Below are 19563 nucleotides of genomic sequence, written 5' to 3'. Positions count from 1 at the left end.
CAGAACATTTCTCAGGTATGTATTCAAACATGGTTCTCTACAACCCAGCAACCCAGGACATATTCACAACCAGGACTCCAGCACCATCAATGCGTGTTCCAGCAACCATGGATTCGCCCCGGCCGTCAACCTTGGCTGCCCCAGCAACCCAGGGCATATTGACAACCCAGATTCCAGCACCATCAGCGTGTGTTCCAACGACCACGGACAGCTTCAAAGCGATTGCGCAACCACTGACTGCAATTCCAGCCTTGAACTCCAGGCCGGGTCTTCACATGCTGCCATTGTGACTCCTGTCTCCCCTTCCCCCACCACCACTCTGCAATCCCTTCTCCCTCAGATCCCATCGTCAGCTCCTGGGCCCTCAGAGGCTCCATCTTTCTCTCACCCCAACCCTTCCCTCTCCTCTGACACTACCAACCTCCCTCCCCCCCCCCCCCCCCGATCCCATCTCTCATCCGTGCCAGGGCTTTACCATTCCCTCCGACCTTCAACTCTCTGAGGCAGAGCGCTTTGTCCTCAATAAAGGCCTCACCTTTGTTCCCTTCGCCCACACCTCAGAGAGTTCTGCGTACGCCATGACGCTGAACTCTTCTTCCGCCGTGTCCGTCTCCGAGCTTACTTCTTTGACAAGGACTCTCCTACCCCCACTGATGACCCCCTTCTCCCTTCTTCAACCCTCCTCCTCTTCATAGACAACCCGCTCTGGTCTTCTGCCTGCTCTGGATCTCTTTATTGCTAATTGCCGACGGGACATCAACCATCTCAACTTCACCACACAGTGTTCCAATTCCAGCCTCACTCCTTCCAAACGCTCTGCTCTCTGTTCCCTTTGCACCAATCCCAACCTCACTATAAAACCCGCTGATAAGGGGGGAGCTGTTGTAGTCTGGCGTACTGACCTCTACCGTGCCGAGGCACAGCGACAACTCTCTGATACCTCCTCTTATTTACCCCTTGATCATGACCCCACTAAGGAGCACCAGGCCACTGTCTCCTATACCATCACCAACCTTATCAGGGCTGGGGATCTCCCATCCACTGCCAACAACCTCGTAGTTCCCACACCTCGCACTTCCTGTTTCTACTTCCTACCCAAGATCCACAAACCTACCTGTCCAGGTAGACTCATTGTCTCAGCTTGCTCCTGCCCCACCGAACTCATTTCTGCATACCTTGACACTGTTTTATCCCCCCTTGTTCAATCTCTTCCCACCTATGTTTGTGACACTTCTCACTCTTTGAATTTTTTCAATGATTTTAAGTTCCCTGGCCCCCACCACCTTATTTTCACCATGGACGTCCAGTCCCTAAATACCTCCATCCCACACCAGGTCTCAAAGCTCTCCACTTCTTTTTGGATTCCAGACCTGACCAATTCCCCTCTACCACTACTCTCCTTCATCTAGCGGAATTAGTCCTTACTCAATAATTTCTCCTTTGGCTCCTCCCACTTCCTCCAAACCAAAGGTGTAGCCATGGGCACCCACGTGGGTCCCAGTTATGCCTGCCTTTTTGTTGGCTTTGTGGAACAGTCCATGTTCCAAGCCTATATGGGTATCCGTCCCCCTCTCTTCCTTTGCTACATCGATGACTGCATTGGCGCTGCCTCCTGCACGCATGCTGAGCTCATTGACTTCATTAACTTTGCCTCCAACTTTCACCCTGCCCTCAAATTTACCTGGTCCATTTCTAATACCTCCCTCCCCTTTCTTGACCTTTCTGTCTCCATCTCTGGAGACGGCTTATCTACTGATATCTACTATAAGCCTACAGACTCTCACAGCTACCTGGACTATTCCTCTTCCCACCCTGTCTCTTGCAAAGATGCTATCCCCTTCTCGAAATTCCTCCATCTCCGCCGCATCTGCTCTCAAGTTGAGGCTTTTCATTCCAGGACGAAGGAGATGTCTTCCTTTTTTAAACAAAGGGGCATCCCTTCTTCCACCATCAACTCTGCTCTCAAACGCATCTCTCCTATTTCCTGCACATTTTCCCTCACCCCATCTGCCCACCTCCCCACTCGGGATAGGGTTCCCCTTGTCCTCACCTACCACCCAACCAGTCTCCGGGTCCAACGTATAATTCTCCGTAACTTCCACCACCTCCAACGGGATCCCACTACCAAGCACATCTTTCCCTCCCCCCACTTTCTGCTTTCTGTGACTCCCTTGTCCATTCGTCCCCCCCATTCCTTCCCACCAATCTTCCTCCTGGCGCTTATCCTTGTAAGTGGAACAAGTGCTACACCTGCCCTTACACTTCCTCCCTCACCACCATTCCGGGCCCCAGACAGTCCTTCCAGGTGAGGCGAAACTTCACCTGTGAGTCAGCTGGTGTGGTATCCCTCGTCCGGTGCTCCCGGTGTGGCCTTTTATATATTGGTGAGACCCGACGCAGACTGGGAAACGGTTTTGCTGAACATCTACGCTCGGTCCGCCAGAGAAAGCAGGATCTCCCAGTGGCCACACATTTTAATTCCATGTCCCATTCCCATTCTGATATATCTATCCATGGTCTCCTCTACTGTCAAGATGAAGCCACATTCAGGCTGGAGGAACAATACTCTGGGTAGCCTCCAACCTGATGGCATGAACATTGACAGGCAGGGACTGGGTATTGATAGTGAATGATCAGCCATGATCTCAGAATGGCGGTGCAGACTCGAGGGACTGAATGGTCTACTTCTGTACCTATTGTCTATTGCCTATTGTCTAACTTCCATTAATGCTCCTCCTCCCCTCCAACCCTATCCCTGATATATTTAGTTTTCTCCCCCCTTTTTCTTCTCTCTTTCTGCCCATCACTCTGCCTGTTCTCCATCTCGCTCTGGTGCTCCCCTCCCCCTTTCTTTCTCCCGAGGCCTCCTGTCCCATGATCCTTTCCCTTCTCCAGCTCTGTATCACTCTTGCCAATCATCTTTCTAGCTCTCAGCTCCACCCAACCCCCTCCGGTCTTCTCCTATCATTTCCCCCTCCCCATCCTACATTCAAATCTCTTACTATCTTTCCTTTCAGTTAGTCCTGACGAAGGGTCTCGGCTCAAAACGTCGACAGTGCTTCTCCCTATAGATGCTGCCTGGCCTGCTGCATTCCGCCAGCATTTTGTGTGTGTTGCTTGAATTTCCAGCATCTGCAGATTTTCTCGTATATGGTTCTCTACAATATTTTTCCAGTTCTCTCCTTGCTGGTGTGTTTTCTTGTCAAGGATCCGTAACAAGGCATTTTCCAGGATGCTGCCTGGTTTAGAGACTATGCATTATGATCAGAAATTAAGTGAGCTAGGGCTTTAGTCTTTGGAGAGAAGGAGGATGAGAGGAGACATGATAGAGGTGTACAAGATATTAAGAGGAATAGATAGAGTGGACAGCCAGCACCTCTTCCCCAGGGCACCACTGCTCAACACAAGACGACATGGCTTTAAGGTAATGGGTGAGAAGTTCAAGGGGGATATTAGAGCAAAGTTTTTTACTCACAGAGTGGTTGGTGCGTGGAATGCACTGCCTGAGTCAGTGGTGGAGGCAGATACACGAGTGAAATTTAAGAGACTACTAGACAGGTAAATGGAGGAATGTAAGATGGGGGAGGGGGGGTTATATGGGAGGCAGGGTTTAAAGGTCAGCACAACATTGTGGGCCAAAGGGTCTGTAATGCACTGTACTATTCTATGTTCTATAGAAGATCAGTTTCTGAGATACTCAAATCACCTCATATGACAGCAAAAACATGCCACAATCAGAGATCATATCTTTGCTCCATGCTGATGTTTGGTCTGAACAACTGAACCTCTTGACCATGTCTGCATGTTTTTATGCATTGGGTTGCTGCCACATGATTGTCTAATTAGGTATTTGCATTAACAAGCAGATGCACAGATGTACCTAATAAAGAGGCCACAGAGTGTAGGGAGGGGCAATAAATCTGAACTGGATAAACGAGAAGAGTAGAAATCTGCTTGATCTAATTGGGAAGATAGAAAGATGCCATTAAGCTAGAAAAAGTAGAGAAGAGGATGTTGCTGAGATTCAAGGGACTAAGTTATGGAGAGTGGTTGAGCAGGCTGAGGCTCTTCACTGGAGCTTGGGAGAAGAGAAATGATCTAGAGATTGTACAAAATCTCAAGGGGTGTCGACAGGATGGATGCATACTCACATTTTTCCTGGAGCTGTAGAAGCAAGCATGAGAGGGCAAAGGTTTAGGGTGAGATTTAGATCCATTTATTTATCACATGTACATTGAAACATACAGTGAAATGTGTCATTTGTATTAACAACTAACACAACAACCTAAGCTCACAAGTGTTGGCATGTATTCCAGCAGCAACATGGGCCGATAGCCTGACTCTGCTCCCATATCTTATGGACATTCCCACCATGTCCACAGAAGAATACCAGCAACATCAACAACAGCGGGACAAGCACCTTTCCTCCCTCCCTCCCACGCAGTACAGATTATTTTTTGGGATCTTTTTTAATAACCAGGTTGATTTTTTGCAGAAATATGCTGCTTTTACATCCACAGGATGTTCAGGATGGAGAGCCAGTTGGACAAAGAGGGTGCACGTATCCCAAGGTCCCTGTCCACTTCTGAACTTGTGCTCAAGCAGTGGAAACGTGACAGAACTTGGTTGTTCTCCCAAAGCATTGTCATTCATATGATAACTCAATCCACAAGTCAACAGGCACTCTGCTCCTCTGCAGAGAGGCCTAGCTCAGAGCGTGCAAATGCCAATTTAGCCTGCACCCAGGGGTGGGGCTCTCCCTCCTGGCAAGGATGGCCTTGCCTTCCTGTGTTGGGAATAGGACAAAGTGGGTGGCAACAAGCCAGCACAGACATGAGGGGAAGTTAGGGGGATGTTTGAGGGTGGTGGAGTGGAGGACCAGCTGTTGTCTGTGAGCTGATGGTGAGAGGGATATCAGCCTGGAAAATGGAAAGAGGAAAAGGAAGAGATTAGTCTGGCATGGGTTGTGGAGATGGGAGTAAGGGGTTAGAGGTTTGGGGAATTGGGGAAGTGGCAACTGACATTGAGATGTGGAGTAGGGGTCAGTAGTGGCATCAAGTAGGATATTTGGTGGATTTGGACTTGGGGAGCTCACACCTGTCCATAAGTAGAACCGTGGGAGACAGCTTCCAGTGTTTCGGGATATCCCAATGGGCTCCTCCCCCCACTGCCTCACATATCCGCTCTGGCCTTCTATTTGCATTTCAGTGTCAGTCTATTTATACATGATCATCCAGTAAGAAGTGGGACAATGAGAGATGAGGATATCAATAACCTTTCTTCTGGAGCTGGCAACAATGGTCCTGGGAGTGGGTCGCGGAAGGTCTTGCCTGGGTGGACTGCTTAGTGATGCTCCGGGAGTATCTCTGAGCCTGGGTAACCATCCAGAGGGAGCACGTCGTGTCTGTGGGTACTGTAGAGCAATTCTGGAATCGCTAGGCACCACAGGGATAAACACCATCCTTGACACAGATGAATTTACTTTGCTTTAGTAATTATGTTAATCACTGCATGGTCTATGAGTTTGTTGTAGAATTTTGTAGCAGAGGAGAATTAAGTTTGTACTAAAAGTACTAAAAGAAGGGGCAAAGTGATCCACATTCTCCTGATGGCAGCTGCCTGAATGACCAACCCAGAGAAAGCCACATGTGAAATTTCCTCAAAGTGAATTATTCCGCTCTGCTTAGGAAATAGTGCGAGAAACGAGAAGGCAGAAGACAGGAGGAGGCCAAGAGAAATATATCAGGAAGAGACCAGGAGTTTCCCAAAGACAGTCCTCACCCCCTCCAGAAGAGCCACAAGGTTTGGCTAACTTTAAAAATGTTGAGAAGCTAAACGGAAGCAAAAGTACACGGTGATATACCTATCTCAAGAAATACTTATTATAATGTGGATTTTATATTACTTAGTTGTTATTCTTTATTTGCTCACTTACTCCTTTTTCCCCACCAAAATGAGAATATATATATGTGTGCATATACGTATATATATATATATATATATGTGTGTGTGTGTGTGTGTGTGTGTGTGTGTGTGTGTGTGTCTGTCTGTCTGCACGTGTATGTATTTGTGTGTGTGTGTGTATATATATATATATATATATATATATATATATATAGGAGGAGTACACAGGGAAATCTTTTCTGTGTAATGGATTTGTTCACTGACTTTTATGAATACTGCAGTGGGGGCCCTCAACTCACAAGTAGGAGCGGTTATCCCCCACAGCTAGACATTTCCTCTAGCTCAACACAGGGTCATCTACTAGAGACCTCAGTCTTGGAATCACACGTTCGTTACCATTTTTGTTATTATTTGCGTTTCTTGGTTCTTATTTGTTCAGGGAGTAGATCGATTAAGTTTTATTCTAATTTCAATGATACATTGACAGATAAATACAGATGGCTAAGGGCAAGGTAAAATTCATTTCTTTTTATGTCAATGGGCTATTAAATCTAATCAAACGTAAGAGAGTTTTATCCAAAATGAAAAAAGAACAAGCCTATGTAGTATATTTACAGGAAAATCATTTAAGAGATAATGTGCATAAAAAACTAAAGAGAATGGGCTTCACTAATCTGTTTTTCTCCTCATATAAATCAGGACATAGGAGAGGAGTTGCTATTCTTAAGTAAGCTAAATTTTGAAAAAGTATTCAAAATGGGAGATAAAGAGGGCAGATATATTCTGGTAAGGGGGAATATAGATGGCAATTCAGTTACTCTATTGAATATATACGCACCCCCGAGAAGTGATATTGGTTTCTTTCAGAAAATTACTGATATTATGGTAACAGAAACAGGAGGTCTCCTGATATGTGAGGGAGACTTAAATTTACAATTACAGCCAAACTTAGACTCTACCAATAGAAAAACCTATGAAACAAAGTCTTTACATAAGAAAGTTAATACACTTTTTGAGGATGTTGGTTTAATTGATATATGGAGGGACCTTTCCCCTGACTCATTATTCTGCTCCCCATTCTGTATATACAAGAATAGACTATTTCATAACATTTGGAAAAGACAAAGACAAAATAAACACCTGTGGAATTGGGACAATAGATGTAAGTGACCATGCACCTATATATTTATCTGTTGATTTTGACCAACAACCAAAGAATACTATTTGGAAACTAAATTCAAGTCTACTCAATGATTCGGACTTTAAGGAGCAAATTAAAAAAGAAATTGGTCTCTGCTTAGAATTTAATGATAATGGAGAGGTTTCACCTTCCATTTTATGGGATACTCTGAAGGGGGTCTTGAGGGAAAATTATAGTGATACCTTCATATAAGAAAAAAATAAGGAAAAACATTAGAGGAATTACAAAATAGGCTGAAGGAACTAGAGAAAAAACACAAATTGAATTTGGCACAGGATACATTAGGGGAAATTAAAAGAATTAGGAATAAATAAATAATTTGGCTACACAAGAAATCAGGAAAAACTTAATGTTTCTGAAATAGAGACATTATGAAAGTGGTTCGAAACCTATGAAAATACTGGCATGGAAATTGAAAAAAAAGATAGCAGAAAATACAATTCATAGAATTAGGGACCCAAGAACGAAAATGATAAAAAATAAATTAAGTGAAATTCAAGAAGCTTTTGAAGTGTTTTACAAAACTCTATGTTCCAAAGTTGCAGGGGGAAGCATAACCCAAATTGACACCTTCTTGAATTCTCTAGAGTTATCCACTTTAAGCAAAGAACAAAATAGAACGATGACTGCTGACATTACTGAAGTTGAATTAAAAGCTGCAATTAGGAGGCTTAAATTAAGCAAGTCACCAGGATCAGATTGGTATACGGCAGAGTGGTACAAACAATTTAAAAATGAGTTAATTCCTGTTTTACTCCCCACACTGAACTGGGCTCTAAAAAAGGCACAAATGCCACGCAGCTCGAAGGAAGCGATAATCTCAGCTATACCGAAAGAAGGCAAGGATAAAATGGAATGCAGGTCATTTAGACCAATATCCATTCTTAATGTAGATTATAGGTTATTTACCTCCATCACGGCCAAACAATTAGAGGAGTTTCTACCCATACTGATACATAACAATCAGACAGGTTTTATACGACAACGCCAGACACAAGACAATATACTAAGGACACTTCACATTATGGATCATATACAAAAAAATTAAATCGAAGCAATAGTGGATGTTGAAAGAGCATTTGATTTGGTTAATTGGAATTTTCTTTACAGTTTTACATAGATTTGGTTTCCAAGACACAATTATTAAAACTATACAGACACTATATGACAATTCTACTGCTAGGATTAAAATCAATGGATATTTATCAAATAGTCTTACCCCAGAAAGGGGCACGAGACAGGGTTGTGCATGATCACCACTACTCTTCGCGTTATATCTGGAACCATTAGCTCAATACATCAGACAAAATGAAGATATCAGGGGAATTACTTTTAAAGGGACAGAGCATAAATTGGCTTGTTACGCGGATGACATTTTGATCTATCTAGGGCAACCAACATACTCTTTATCTAAGTTGATGCAATCCTTCGAACAATATGGTCAATTATCAGGATACAAGATCAATATAGATAAAACCCAATTACTTTCATATTATTATAGCCCACCAAGAGAAATTGAAAGTCGATACCCCTGGGCATGGCACACAGAGTCTTTCAAATATTTGGGCATCATTGTGCCAAAAGATTTGGCAAAATTATCAGAATGTAATTATCAGTCTTTATATAAAAAAATTAAGGAGGATGTGGCAAGATGGAACCTGATTCTTTTTTTCAGTCTCTGTTCAAGGATTGAGTCTATTAAAATAAATATGCTGCCCAGGCTGTTATATCTCTTTCAGACCCTACCAATAGAGATTTATCAAAATCAATTCAATGAATGGAACAAGATGCTATCAAGGTATATTTGGCAGGGTAAAAGGCCTAGAGTTCGTCTCAAAACTTGCAATTAGCAAAGGAAAAGGGGGGATGGGGCCTACCTTCTCTTAGATTATTTTGCAGCACAGTTGAAAGCTGTGATATGTTGGAGAACCCATCATATGACGCTCAATGGAAAAACACTTCCCATCCCCATACAAGCAATTTTGGCTGATAACAACCTGCAAAGGTACATAAATACTATTGATAACTCATGGGTGAAATTGACTCTTAAAATATGGAAAACTACTATAAAAGAATATAATCTAGAGGGAGATATTGCAATTCTTAAATGGTGTGCATATGACTTGGATTTTACACAAATAAATTGGATGCTAAATTTAAGGACTGGACAGCCAGAGGAATAACAGTTCTTTGCAACATAATGAAAGAAGGAACACTGTTCAGTTTTGAAATGCTTAAAGAGAAACACTTATTAGAAAAACAAGATTTTTATCGGTATTTACAGATGTGACAATATGTTAATAAGATGCTTAAAGATGTAACCAAGGCAAATACATGCTTGATAGAGCTCTTTAGAAAGGCATATAACTCAGATAATGGTAGTAGAATCATTTCAAGCATGTATAAGGGGTTGTCAAATCTTAAAACACATTCGACTTTATACATTAAAACAAAATGGGAGAAGGAAGGAGGGATAATTATATCTGAGGAAGAATGGACAACAATATGGAGATATCAATGGAAGTGTACCAGTTCACAGAAATGGAGGGAGTTTGGATGGAAAAACTTGATAAGATATTTTATTACACCCTCTCAGAAATCCCATTATGATAGTAACCTCCCTGTTTGCTGGAGAAATTGTGGAAATCAAAATGCAAATCATTATCATATTTTTTGGGACTGCCTTGTTATCAAAAACTATTGGAGGGGGATACAAGATATCTTTAAATGTGAAATACCCTTAGAGAGTAAGATGATATATTTTGGATATATACCTCAAGAATGGTTGAAAAGAGATAAATATTTAATGAATATACTGTTGGTGGCTGGTAAAAAGACTCTTACTAGGAAATGGTTATCACAGGAGAGCCTAACTTTAAATACATGAATGGAAATTACAATGGACATTTACAAAATGGAGAAGATAATAGCATCTGTTAATCACAAGCTGGAACAATTTGAATCATACTGGGAAAAATGGTTTAACTACATAATGTTTCATAGGCCTGATTTTATTCTCACAAATCAATGAATCTGTTGTAAAAAAAAAGATCACTCCCTACTTGTACATAGTTCTTTCCTTTTGCTTGTTTTTTTCTTTCCACTCTTTTCTATAAGTGTATACCCCAGATAAATACTTTGTGGAGATTTGTGATATATATGATATATATGTACAATGTCTGAAATACATCTTATGGAAATGTTTGATGAACTTCAATAAAAAATAAATTCCAAAAAAAAAAAATTCCTCAAAGTTGAATCAATGTTCCAGTATATCAGAGTAAAAAAGACATCAAAGGGTCCTATCTACATTTGAGAGTTTCCAGCAGTAACAACTGCTGTTCCTGTTTCCACAGGCGATGGTGCAGAGCAACCGCGGCACTGTTGGGGGCTTCTTCCTTGCGGGCAGGAGCATGAGCTGGTGGCCGGTAAGGAGACTTTCCTTTGACCTCACGGGTCTGCGATGCCAGAGAGAGAGGAGCTTATATCACGCTGGGAGAAAAAAGTGGCAAGTTAACTTCACAGTGGGAGAGAGGAAAAGAGGGCTGAGATATCACTGGGAGAAGGGGAGGTGAAATATTGCTGGGAGAGAAGGGCTGAGATATCACACAGAGAGAGGGTTGAGATATTACTGTGCAAGAGGGGGTGAGGTATAACAATGGGAGAGAGAGTGGGTGAGGTAACATCATGGGAGAGAGAAAGGATAAAGTATCACTGTATGAGAGGGGGAGGAGAACACTGTGGGAAAGAGGGGGTGAGAATTACTTTGAGAAAGAGGGGTGAGATATCACTGTGGGAGAGAGAGAGGGTGAGGAATCACTGTGGGAGAGAGAGAGTGTGAGGTATCTCTGTGGTACAGAGAGAGGGTGAGGTATCACTGTCGGAGGAGAGGGGTAGGGGTATCGCTGTGGGAGAGAGGGTGAGGTGTCACTGTGAATGAGAGTGGGGATGAAGTATCACTGTCGACTTATTAACCCAGCTAAATGAATTTCTGTCACTGCTCATTCTGTGAGCTGTTGAACTTGCTCCCCCTGTACAGCACGTTTAAAGGCAATGCTCCTAATCAGTAGAGTGAACCAGAAAGAGCTTGTTCGGTGTTATAGAAACATAGAAACATAGAAAAGTACAGCACATTACTGGCCCTTTGGCCCACAAAGTTGCGCCGACCCTCAAACCCTGTCACCCATATAACCACCCACCTTAAATTCCTCCATCTACCTGTCTAGTAGTCTCTTAAACTTCACTAGTGTATCTGCCACACCACTGACTCAGGCAGTGCATTCCATGCACTCTGAGTGAAAAAAGTGTACCACCTCACATTTCTCTGGGTTGAACTCCATCTGCCACTTCTCAGCCCACTTCTGCATCCTATCAATGTCTCTCTGCAACCTTTGACAATCCTCTACACTACCTACAACACCACCAACCTTTGTGTCATCTGCAAACTTGCCAACCCACCCTTCTACCCCCACATCCAGGTCATTAATAAAAATCACAAAAAGCAGAGGTCCCAGAACAGATCCTTGTGCGACACCACTAGTCACAACCCTCCAATCTGAATGTATTCCCTCCGCCATGACCCTCTGCCTTCTGCAGGCAGGCCAATTCTGAATCCACCTGGCCAAACTTCCCTGGATCCCATGCCATCTGACTTTCTGAATAAGCCTACGTGTGGAACCTTGTCAAATGCCTTACTAAAATCCACGTAGATCACATCCACTGCACTACCCTCATGTATATGCCTGGTCACCTCCTCAATGAACTCTATCAAGCTTGTTAGACACGATCTGCTCTTCACAAAGCCATGCTGACTGTCCCTGATCAGTCCATGATTCTCTAAATGCCCATAGATCGTATCTCTAAGAATCTTTTCCAACAGCTTTCCCATCACAGACGTCAGGCTCACTGGTCTATAATTACCTGGACTATCCCTACTACCTTTTTTGAACAAGGGAACAACATTCGCCTCCCTCCAATCCTCCGGTACCATTCCCGTGGACAACGAGGACATAAAGATCCTAGCCAGAGGTTCAGCAATCTCTTCCCTCACCTTGTGGAGCAGCCTGGGGAATATTCCATCAGGCCCTGGGGACTTACCCGTCCTAATGTATTTTAACAACGCCAGCACCTCCTTTCCCTTAATATCAACATGCTCCAGAACATCAACATCACTCATATTGTCCCCACTGTTATCAAGTTCCCTCTCAGTGGTGAATACCGAAGAGAAGTATTCATTGAGGACCTCGCTCACTTCCACAACCTCCAGGCACATCTTCCCACTGTTATCTCTAATCGGTCCTACCTTCACTCCTGTTATCCTTTTGTTCTTCACATAATTGAAGAATGCCTTGGGGTTTTCCTTTACCCTACTCACCAAGGCCTTCTCATGCCCCCTTCTTGGTCTTCTCAGCCCCTTCTTAAGCTCCTTTCTTGCTACCCTATATTCATCTGATCCTTGCTTCCTAAACCTCATGTATGCTGCCTTCTTCCACCTGACTAGATTTTCCATCTCACTTGTCACCCATGGTTCCTTCACCCTACTGTCCTTTATCTTCCTCACCAGGACAAATTTATCCCTAACATCCTGCAAGAGATCCTTAAACATCGACCACATGTCTATAGTACATTTCCCTGCAAAAACATCATCCCAATTCACACCCGCAAGTTCTATCCTTATAGCCTCATAACTTGCCCTTCCCCAATTAAAAATTTTCCGGTCCTCTCTGATTCTATCCTTTTCCATGATAATGCTAAAGGCCAGGGAGCGGTGATCACTGTCCCCCCAGATGCTCACCCACTGACAGATCTGTGACCTGACCCAGTTTGTTACCTAATACTAGATGTAGTATTAGGCCCCCTAGTCGGCCTGTCAAGATACTGTGACAGGAATCCATCCTGGACACACTTAACAAATTCTGCCCCATCTAAACCCTTGGAACTAATCAAGTGCCAATCAATATTAGGGAAGTTAAAGTCACCCATAATAACAACCCTGTTATTTTTGCACCTTTCCAAAATCTGTCTCCCAGTCTGTTCCTTGGTATCTCTGCTGCTACCAGGGGCCCCATAGAATACTCCCAATAGAGTAACTGCTCCCTTCATGTTCCTGACTTCCACCCATATTGACAAAAAAAAGGATCCTGCTACATTACCCACCCTTTCTGTAGCTGTAATAGTATCCCTGACCAGTAATGCCACCCCTTCTCCCCTTTTCCCCCCACTCTATCCCTTTTCAAGCACTGAAATCCAGGAATATTGAGAATCCATTCCTGTCCTGGTGCCAGCCAAGTCTCTGTAATGGCCACTACATCATAATTCCATGTATGTATCCAAGCTCTCAGTTCATCACCTTTGTTCCTGATGCTTCTTGCAATGAAGTACACACACTTTAGCCCTTCTACCTTACTGCCTTTTCACCCTTTATTCTGCTTCGCTTTCCTCAAAGCCTCTATATGTTAGATCTGGCTTTTCTCCATGCACTTCTTTCACTGTTCTATCGCTCCATGTCCCATCCCCCTTGCAAATTAGTTTAAACCCTCCCGAACCATGCTAGCAAACCTACCAGCAAGGATATTGCTCCCCCTCGAGTTCAGGTGCAACCCATCCAATCTGTACAGGTCCCACCTTCCCCAGAAGAGATCCCAATGGTCCAAAAATAAAACCCTGCCCCCTGCACCAACTCCTCAGCCATCTGATTCAACTGCCATCTCCTCCAATTCTTACCATCACTATCACAGTACTGGCAGCAATCCTGAGAACGCCACCCTTGAGGTCCTGTTCTTCAGCCTTCTGCCCAGTTCCCGAAACTCACACTTCAGGACCTCCACCCTCTTCCTGCCTATGTCGTTGGTCCCAACATGTATCACGACTTCTGGTTGCTTTCCCTCTCGTACCAGGATGTCATGCACCCGGCAGAGACATCCCGGACCCTGCCCACCCAGGAGGCAACAAACCATGCGGATTTCCTTCTCACGTCCACAAAATCTCCTGTCTGCTCCCCTGACTATAGAGTCTCCAATGACAACAGCTCTCCTCTTCTCCATCCTATCCTTCCGCACCACAGGGTCAGTCTCAGTGCCAGAGGCCCTGCCACCATGACTCACACCTGGTCAGTCTCTTCGCCAACAGTATCCAGGATGGTAAACTTATTATTCAGGGGTGCTCTGCACTACCTGTCTACTCACCTTCGCTTTTCCCCCTCTGACTGTCACCCAACGACCTGCTTCCGGCAACCTAGGTGTGACTACCTCCCTGTAGCTCTCATCTATGACTGCCTCATTTTCCCTTATGAGTTGAAGGTCATCGAGCTGCTGCTCACACGGTCTTCCAGATCGCCCAGCCGCAAGCACTTCTGGCAGATGTGACACTGTGGGAGAGGGGAGATCCCCCAAGAATGCCACATCTCACAGGACAGGCACATCACCGTCTCAGGAGGCATTGTAAAGACTAACTGTGAACAAACTCATCCTCCACCTCTTCTCGTCGAAGCCTCTCGAGTCAAAGCCTCCAATCTCCACTCCTTCACTGGCCCACTCACTCACTGGCCGCTTTCCACAGTGCTATCTAGTGTTATCTAGTGCTCTGATCATGTTTGTGGATGTCAAGGACTTGAGTCGATACCCTGTTCCCCCAGTAATTTCCCCACAATGACTCTGTCAAGCACCACCAGATGTGAGTTTACTTGACTGCTGGGTGAATTCCCAAACCTCAGCAAGCCCACATTCTCCACTACAGCCACAAAACATGGGGTCGTTCACCACAATCCCAGAACTGGCTCACAGTCCATGCCCACATGTGTACACTGGACCCAGAAAAGCTGGCAACCATGATGGCTGAGTTTGCCATCATAGAAAGACTCGGTATTGTACTTTGGTCAAATAACCCCTGGGCTTTGCCGATCCATATGGACCCTGTCTGATGACCTTTGCCGTTCATGTGGGGATTACTGATGCCTTAACAAAGTCACCACACACGATCCATTCCTAGTCCCACACATCCAAGACTTTTCAGCTTGTTTATCCGGAAAGTTATTTTTTTCCAAAGTCAATCTAGTTAGGGGCCAACATCAAGTCCCTGTGTGCTCAGAGGATATTCCCAAAGTAGCTGCAATAACCTTGTTTGTCCTGTTTGAGTTTCTGCGCATGCTGTTTGAGTTGAAAAATGCAGCACAGACTTTCCAAAGACTTAGATTTGGTTTTTCTTTACCTGGTTGACGTACTTGTTGCCAGAGCATCCAAATCCGAATGCGTATCTCATCTCTGCACACTTTTCCAGTGTTTAAGCCACCATTGGTTGATTATTAACCCAGCTAAATGCTAGCTGGGTTGTCAACCATTGACCTTCTCAGCCATCTAATCTCCACTTTCATCCCCTCAAAGGTGGCTGTTATTCCCGCCACCCTGCACTACTAACTCCTACATCACGTGCTTGACTGGTCAGCATGTCCCTAATCATGTGCTTGACTGGTCAGCAGACACTTGATGACACCAAACAAGCTCTTTCTGGTTCACCCTACTGGTGCACCTGCTCCCCAACAGCCATTACTACTGACACTTCAGACGATGCTGTGGGTGCTGTGCACGAACAGTTGGTCGGAGGTGTGCAGCATCTGCTCACCTTCTCCAGCCGGCAGCTCTGTCCCCAAAAGGATGTATATCATTTTACAGCAATAGTGAACTCTGAACCCCTTGTGTACGCGATGACCAAACTATCAGACCCTTGGTCTGTACAGCAGCTACTCTACCTGGCCTACATATCCAAGCTCACAACATACCAAAGGGAAAAATACTGCCATGGCTGATTGCCTCTCACAGCCAGCCATTGTGACCATACACATAGGGGTTGATAATGCCGGCATGGCAACTGACCAAGCTACTGACCCAGAGGTCCAGGCTTACTGAACAGTGGTCACAGGCCCGCGGTTGGCTGACACTAAGTTTGGGGAATCTGGGGTTTCTCTTCTGTGTGATGTCTCAACCAGTGGCACCTCACCAACTAGGGGTGAACTGTATATTATTGGTGGAATTGTACATAATTCACAACCACCAACACCCCACTCTCTCCCACTATGATACCTCACACCCCTCTCTCACATAGTGATACCCACCCTGTCTCCCACTGTGATACCGCACCAACACTCCAACAGTGATATCTCACCCACTCTTTCCCACAGTGATTCCTCACCCTCCCCAAATGTGATACCTCACCCTCTCACAGTGATATCTCACCCCCCACAGTGATACCTTGACCCCTCACAATGATACCTCACCCTCTCTCCCACAGTGTCACTTGTCAGAGAGAGAGAGAGGCTGAGGTATCACTGTGGGACGGTGGGGTGGGGTGGTGTTGGTGAGGTATAGAACATAGAACAGTACAGCACATTACAGGCCCTTTGACTCACAATGTTGTGCTGACCCTCAATCCCTGCCTCCCGTATAACCCCCCCCCCCACCTTAAATTCCTCCATATACCTGTCTAGTAGTCTCTTAAACTTCACTAGTATCTGCCTCCACCACTGACCTGACTCAGGCAGTGCATTCTACACACCAACCACTCTCTGAGTGAAAAACCTTCCTCTAATATCCCCTTTGAACTTCCCTCCCCTTACCTTAAAGCCATGTCCTCTTGTACTGAGCGGTGGTGCCCCAGGGAAGAGGCGCTGGCTGTCCACTCTGTCTATTCCTCTTAATATCTTGTACACCTCTATCATGTCTCCTCTCATCCTTCTCTCCAAAGAGTAAAGCCCTAGCTCCCTTTCCTGATCATAATCTCTGATCATAATCCATACTCTCTAAACCAGGCAGCATCCTGATAAATCTCCTCTGTACCCTTTCCAATGCTTCCACATCCTTCCTATAGTGAGTCGACCAGACACAGTACTCCAAGTGTGGCCTAACTAGAGTTTTATAGAGCTGCATCACTGAGAGGGAGGGGATGAGATATCACACTAGGAGTGAGTAGGGGTGAGTAGGGGTGCCTCTCATAGTCTTGTAAACCTCTCTCAGATCTCCCCTTAGCTTCTGCTGTTCCAGAGAAAATAACCCAAGCTTATCCAGTCTCTCATGGTAGCACATGCCCTCTAAACTGAGCAGCATCCTAGTAAATCTGTTCTCCACCCTCTCCAAAGCCTCAATATCCTTCCTATAGTGGGGCAACCAGAACTGTACTCAATACTCTAGATGTGACCTAACCAGAGCTTTATAAAATTGTAACATAGCCTCCTGACTTTTGAACTCAATGCCTCATCTAATAAAGCAAGCATTCCATAGGCCTTCTTAACCACCCTATCGATCTGTGTAGACACTTTCATGGAGCTATGAACTTGGATCCCAAAATCTCTCTGTTCAGCAACAATGTTAAGGGTCTAGCCACTAACAGTGTACTGTCTTGTTGCATTTGCCCTACCAAGGTGCAACACCTCACATTTATTTGGGTTAAACTACATCTGCCATTTCCCTGCCCATATCTCTATCTGCTGTATTCTTTGCCTGTCTTCTACACCATCCACAGCTCCACTGATCTTGGCATCATCTGGAAATTTACTGACCCACTCATCTACATTTTCATCCAAGTCATTTATATACATCACAAACAGCAGAGGTCCCAGCTCAGATCCCTATGGAACACCACTGATTACAGACCTTCAGCTTGAATAAGTCCCTTCAACCACTACCCTCTGTCTTCCATGCACATGCCGGTTCTGAATCCATATGGCATATTCGTTGTGGACCTCATACATCTTAATCCTCTGGATTAGCCTTGCATGAGGGACTTTGTCAAATGCTTGTAGATAATATCCACTGCCATACCCTCATCAATGTCTCTTGTCAAAATGTCAATCAAGTTGTTAAGGCATCACCTGCCCTGCACAAAGCCATGCATGCTCTCCCTAATTAGGCCATGGGTTTCCAAATCCTATCCCTAAGAATTTTCTCCAGCAATTTCCCTACAACTTACATGAGGCTCTCTGGTCTGCAGTTCCCAGGATTTTCCCTTGTTCCCTTTTTAACTAGAGGTAAAACAGTAGCCACTCACCTTTCCTCAACTGTGGCTAGAGAGGACACGAAGATCCTGGTCAATGGCTCAGCAATCTTGTCTTTTGCCTCCTTCAATAATGCGGAGTAAATCTCATCAGGCCCCAGGGACTTCTCCACCTTAATATGCATTTGGAGACCCAACAATTCCTCCTCCTTGATCTCTAAATACCCTAATGTATTTATACATTCAACACTGATCTCCTGGTTTCCATGTCCTTTCCTGAAGCAAAATACTCATTAAGTACCTCACTCATATTCTCTACATCCAAGCAAATGCCCCCTTTTATCCTTGAGTGGTCCCACCTCTCCCTAGTTATCCTCTTGCTCTTGATATATGTATAGAATGCCTTGGGATTCACCTTAATCCAATTGGCAAGGACTTTTCACAACACTTCCTGGTTTTCCTAATTCCCTTCTTTAGTCCTTTTCTGGCTTCTTTATTCTCCTCTTGTGCTTCGTTTGATCCCAACTTCCGAAGCTTTAATTACTTTTTCTTTTTCTTCTTGACTAAATTCATCTCCTCTCTCAACATCCAAAGTTCCTTTATCTTTCCATCCCCATCCTTTCTTCTACCTTTCCTGTACTCTGTGCAATTGATTTTTAAACACCGTACACATGTCCGATGTGGACTTGCCAGAGCAGAAGTGTTCCCAATTAACGCTTCTTAGTTCCTGCCTAATGGCTTTGTAATCTACTATGTTTAATAGACATAAAGATAGATATTTAAATAGGCTGGTGCACTCCATAGTCACTTTATTAGGCACACCTATATACCTGCTTGTTAATGCAAATATCTAATCAGCCAATCATGTGGCAGCAATTCATTGCATAAAAGCATGCAGACATGGTCAAGAGGTTCAGTCGTCATTCAGACCTAACATTAGAATGGGGAAGAAATAAGATCTAAGTGACTTTGGTCGTGGAATGATTGACAGTGCCAGACAGGGTGGTTTGAATATTTCAGAAACTGCTTCTGGATTTTTCAAACTGGAGTTTACAGAATGAAAAACAAAAAGAAAATCCAGTGATCTAAATGGGTAAAGTCTTAACCAGCTCCCTAGTTTAAGGGTCCCGTGTTGAAGAGGGACTGGGCGATTAACCATGGTGCACTTTGCAGATGGTACACACTGCAGTCACTGTGCGCTGGTGGTGGAGGGAGGGAGCGGGTAGGGTGGTGGGCAGGGTTCCTATGTCCCACATATCAGGTTATGTGGAGAGATCAGAGGCTGGAGGTTCTTGGAGCAGAGGTTCATGGGAGATTCCTTTGGAGAAAATCAGGGAAAGCTGGTGAGATGAAAGGATTGTAACTTAAGGGTGGTTGGCTAATAAACTGGGGAGCCACATAGTAGCATGCATTGTAATTGACATTATTGACTAATAATATCATGACAATGTCATGATAATCAGGCAAAACAAATTGAC

At 44.4% G+C, this 19563-nt stretch overlaps 1 protein-coding gene across 1 annotated transcript in view; it reads left to right on the top strand.

Moving 5' to 3' along the window:
* The window catches only part of slc5a1 (solute carrier family 5 member 1), a 124706-nt gene that overhangs the window by 21916 nt on the left and 83227 nt on the right, over nt 1-19563 (top strand). The window contains exon 2 of the mRNA XM_059983246.1: nt 10462-10533. Within this exon, the coding sequence (XP_059839229.1) occupies nt 10462-10533 (72 nt within the window). The remainder of the gene's footprint in view (nt 1-10461; nt 10534-19563) is intronic.

Source organism: Hypanus sabinus, chromosome 10, assembly GCF_030144855.1.
Source record: "Hypanus sabinus isolate sHypSab1 chromosome 10, sHypSab1.hap1, whole genome shotgun sequence".
NCBI classification, from domain to species: domain Eukaryota; kingdom Metazoa; phylum Chordata; class Chondrichthyes; order Myliobatiformes; family Dasyatidae; genus Hypanus; species Hypanus sabinus.
This window is presented reverse-complemented; position numbering and strand designations above follow the sequence as displayed.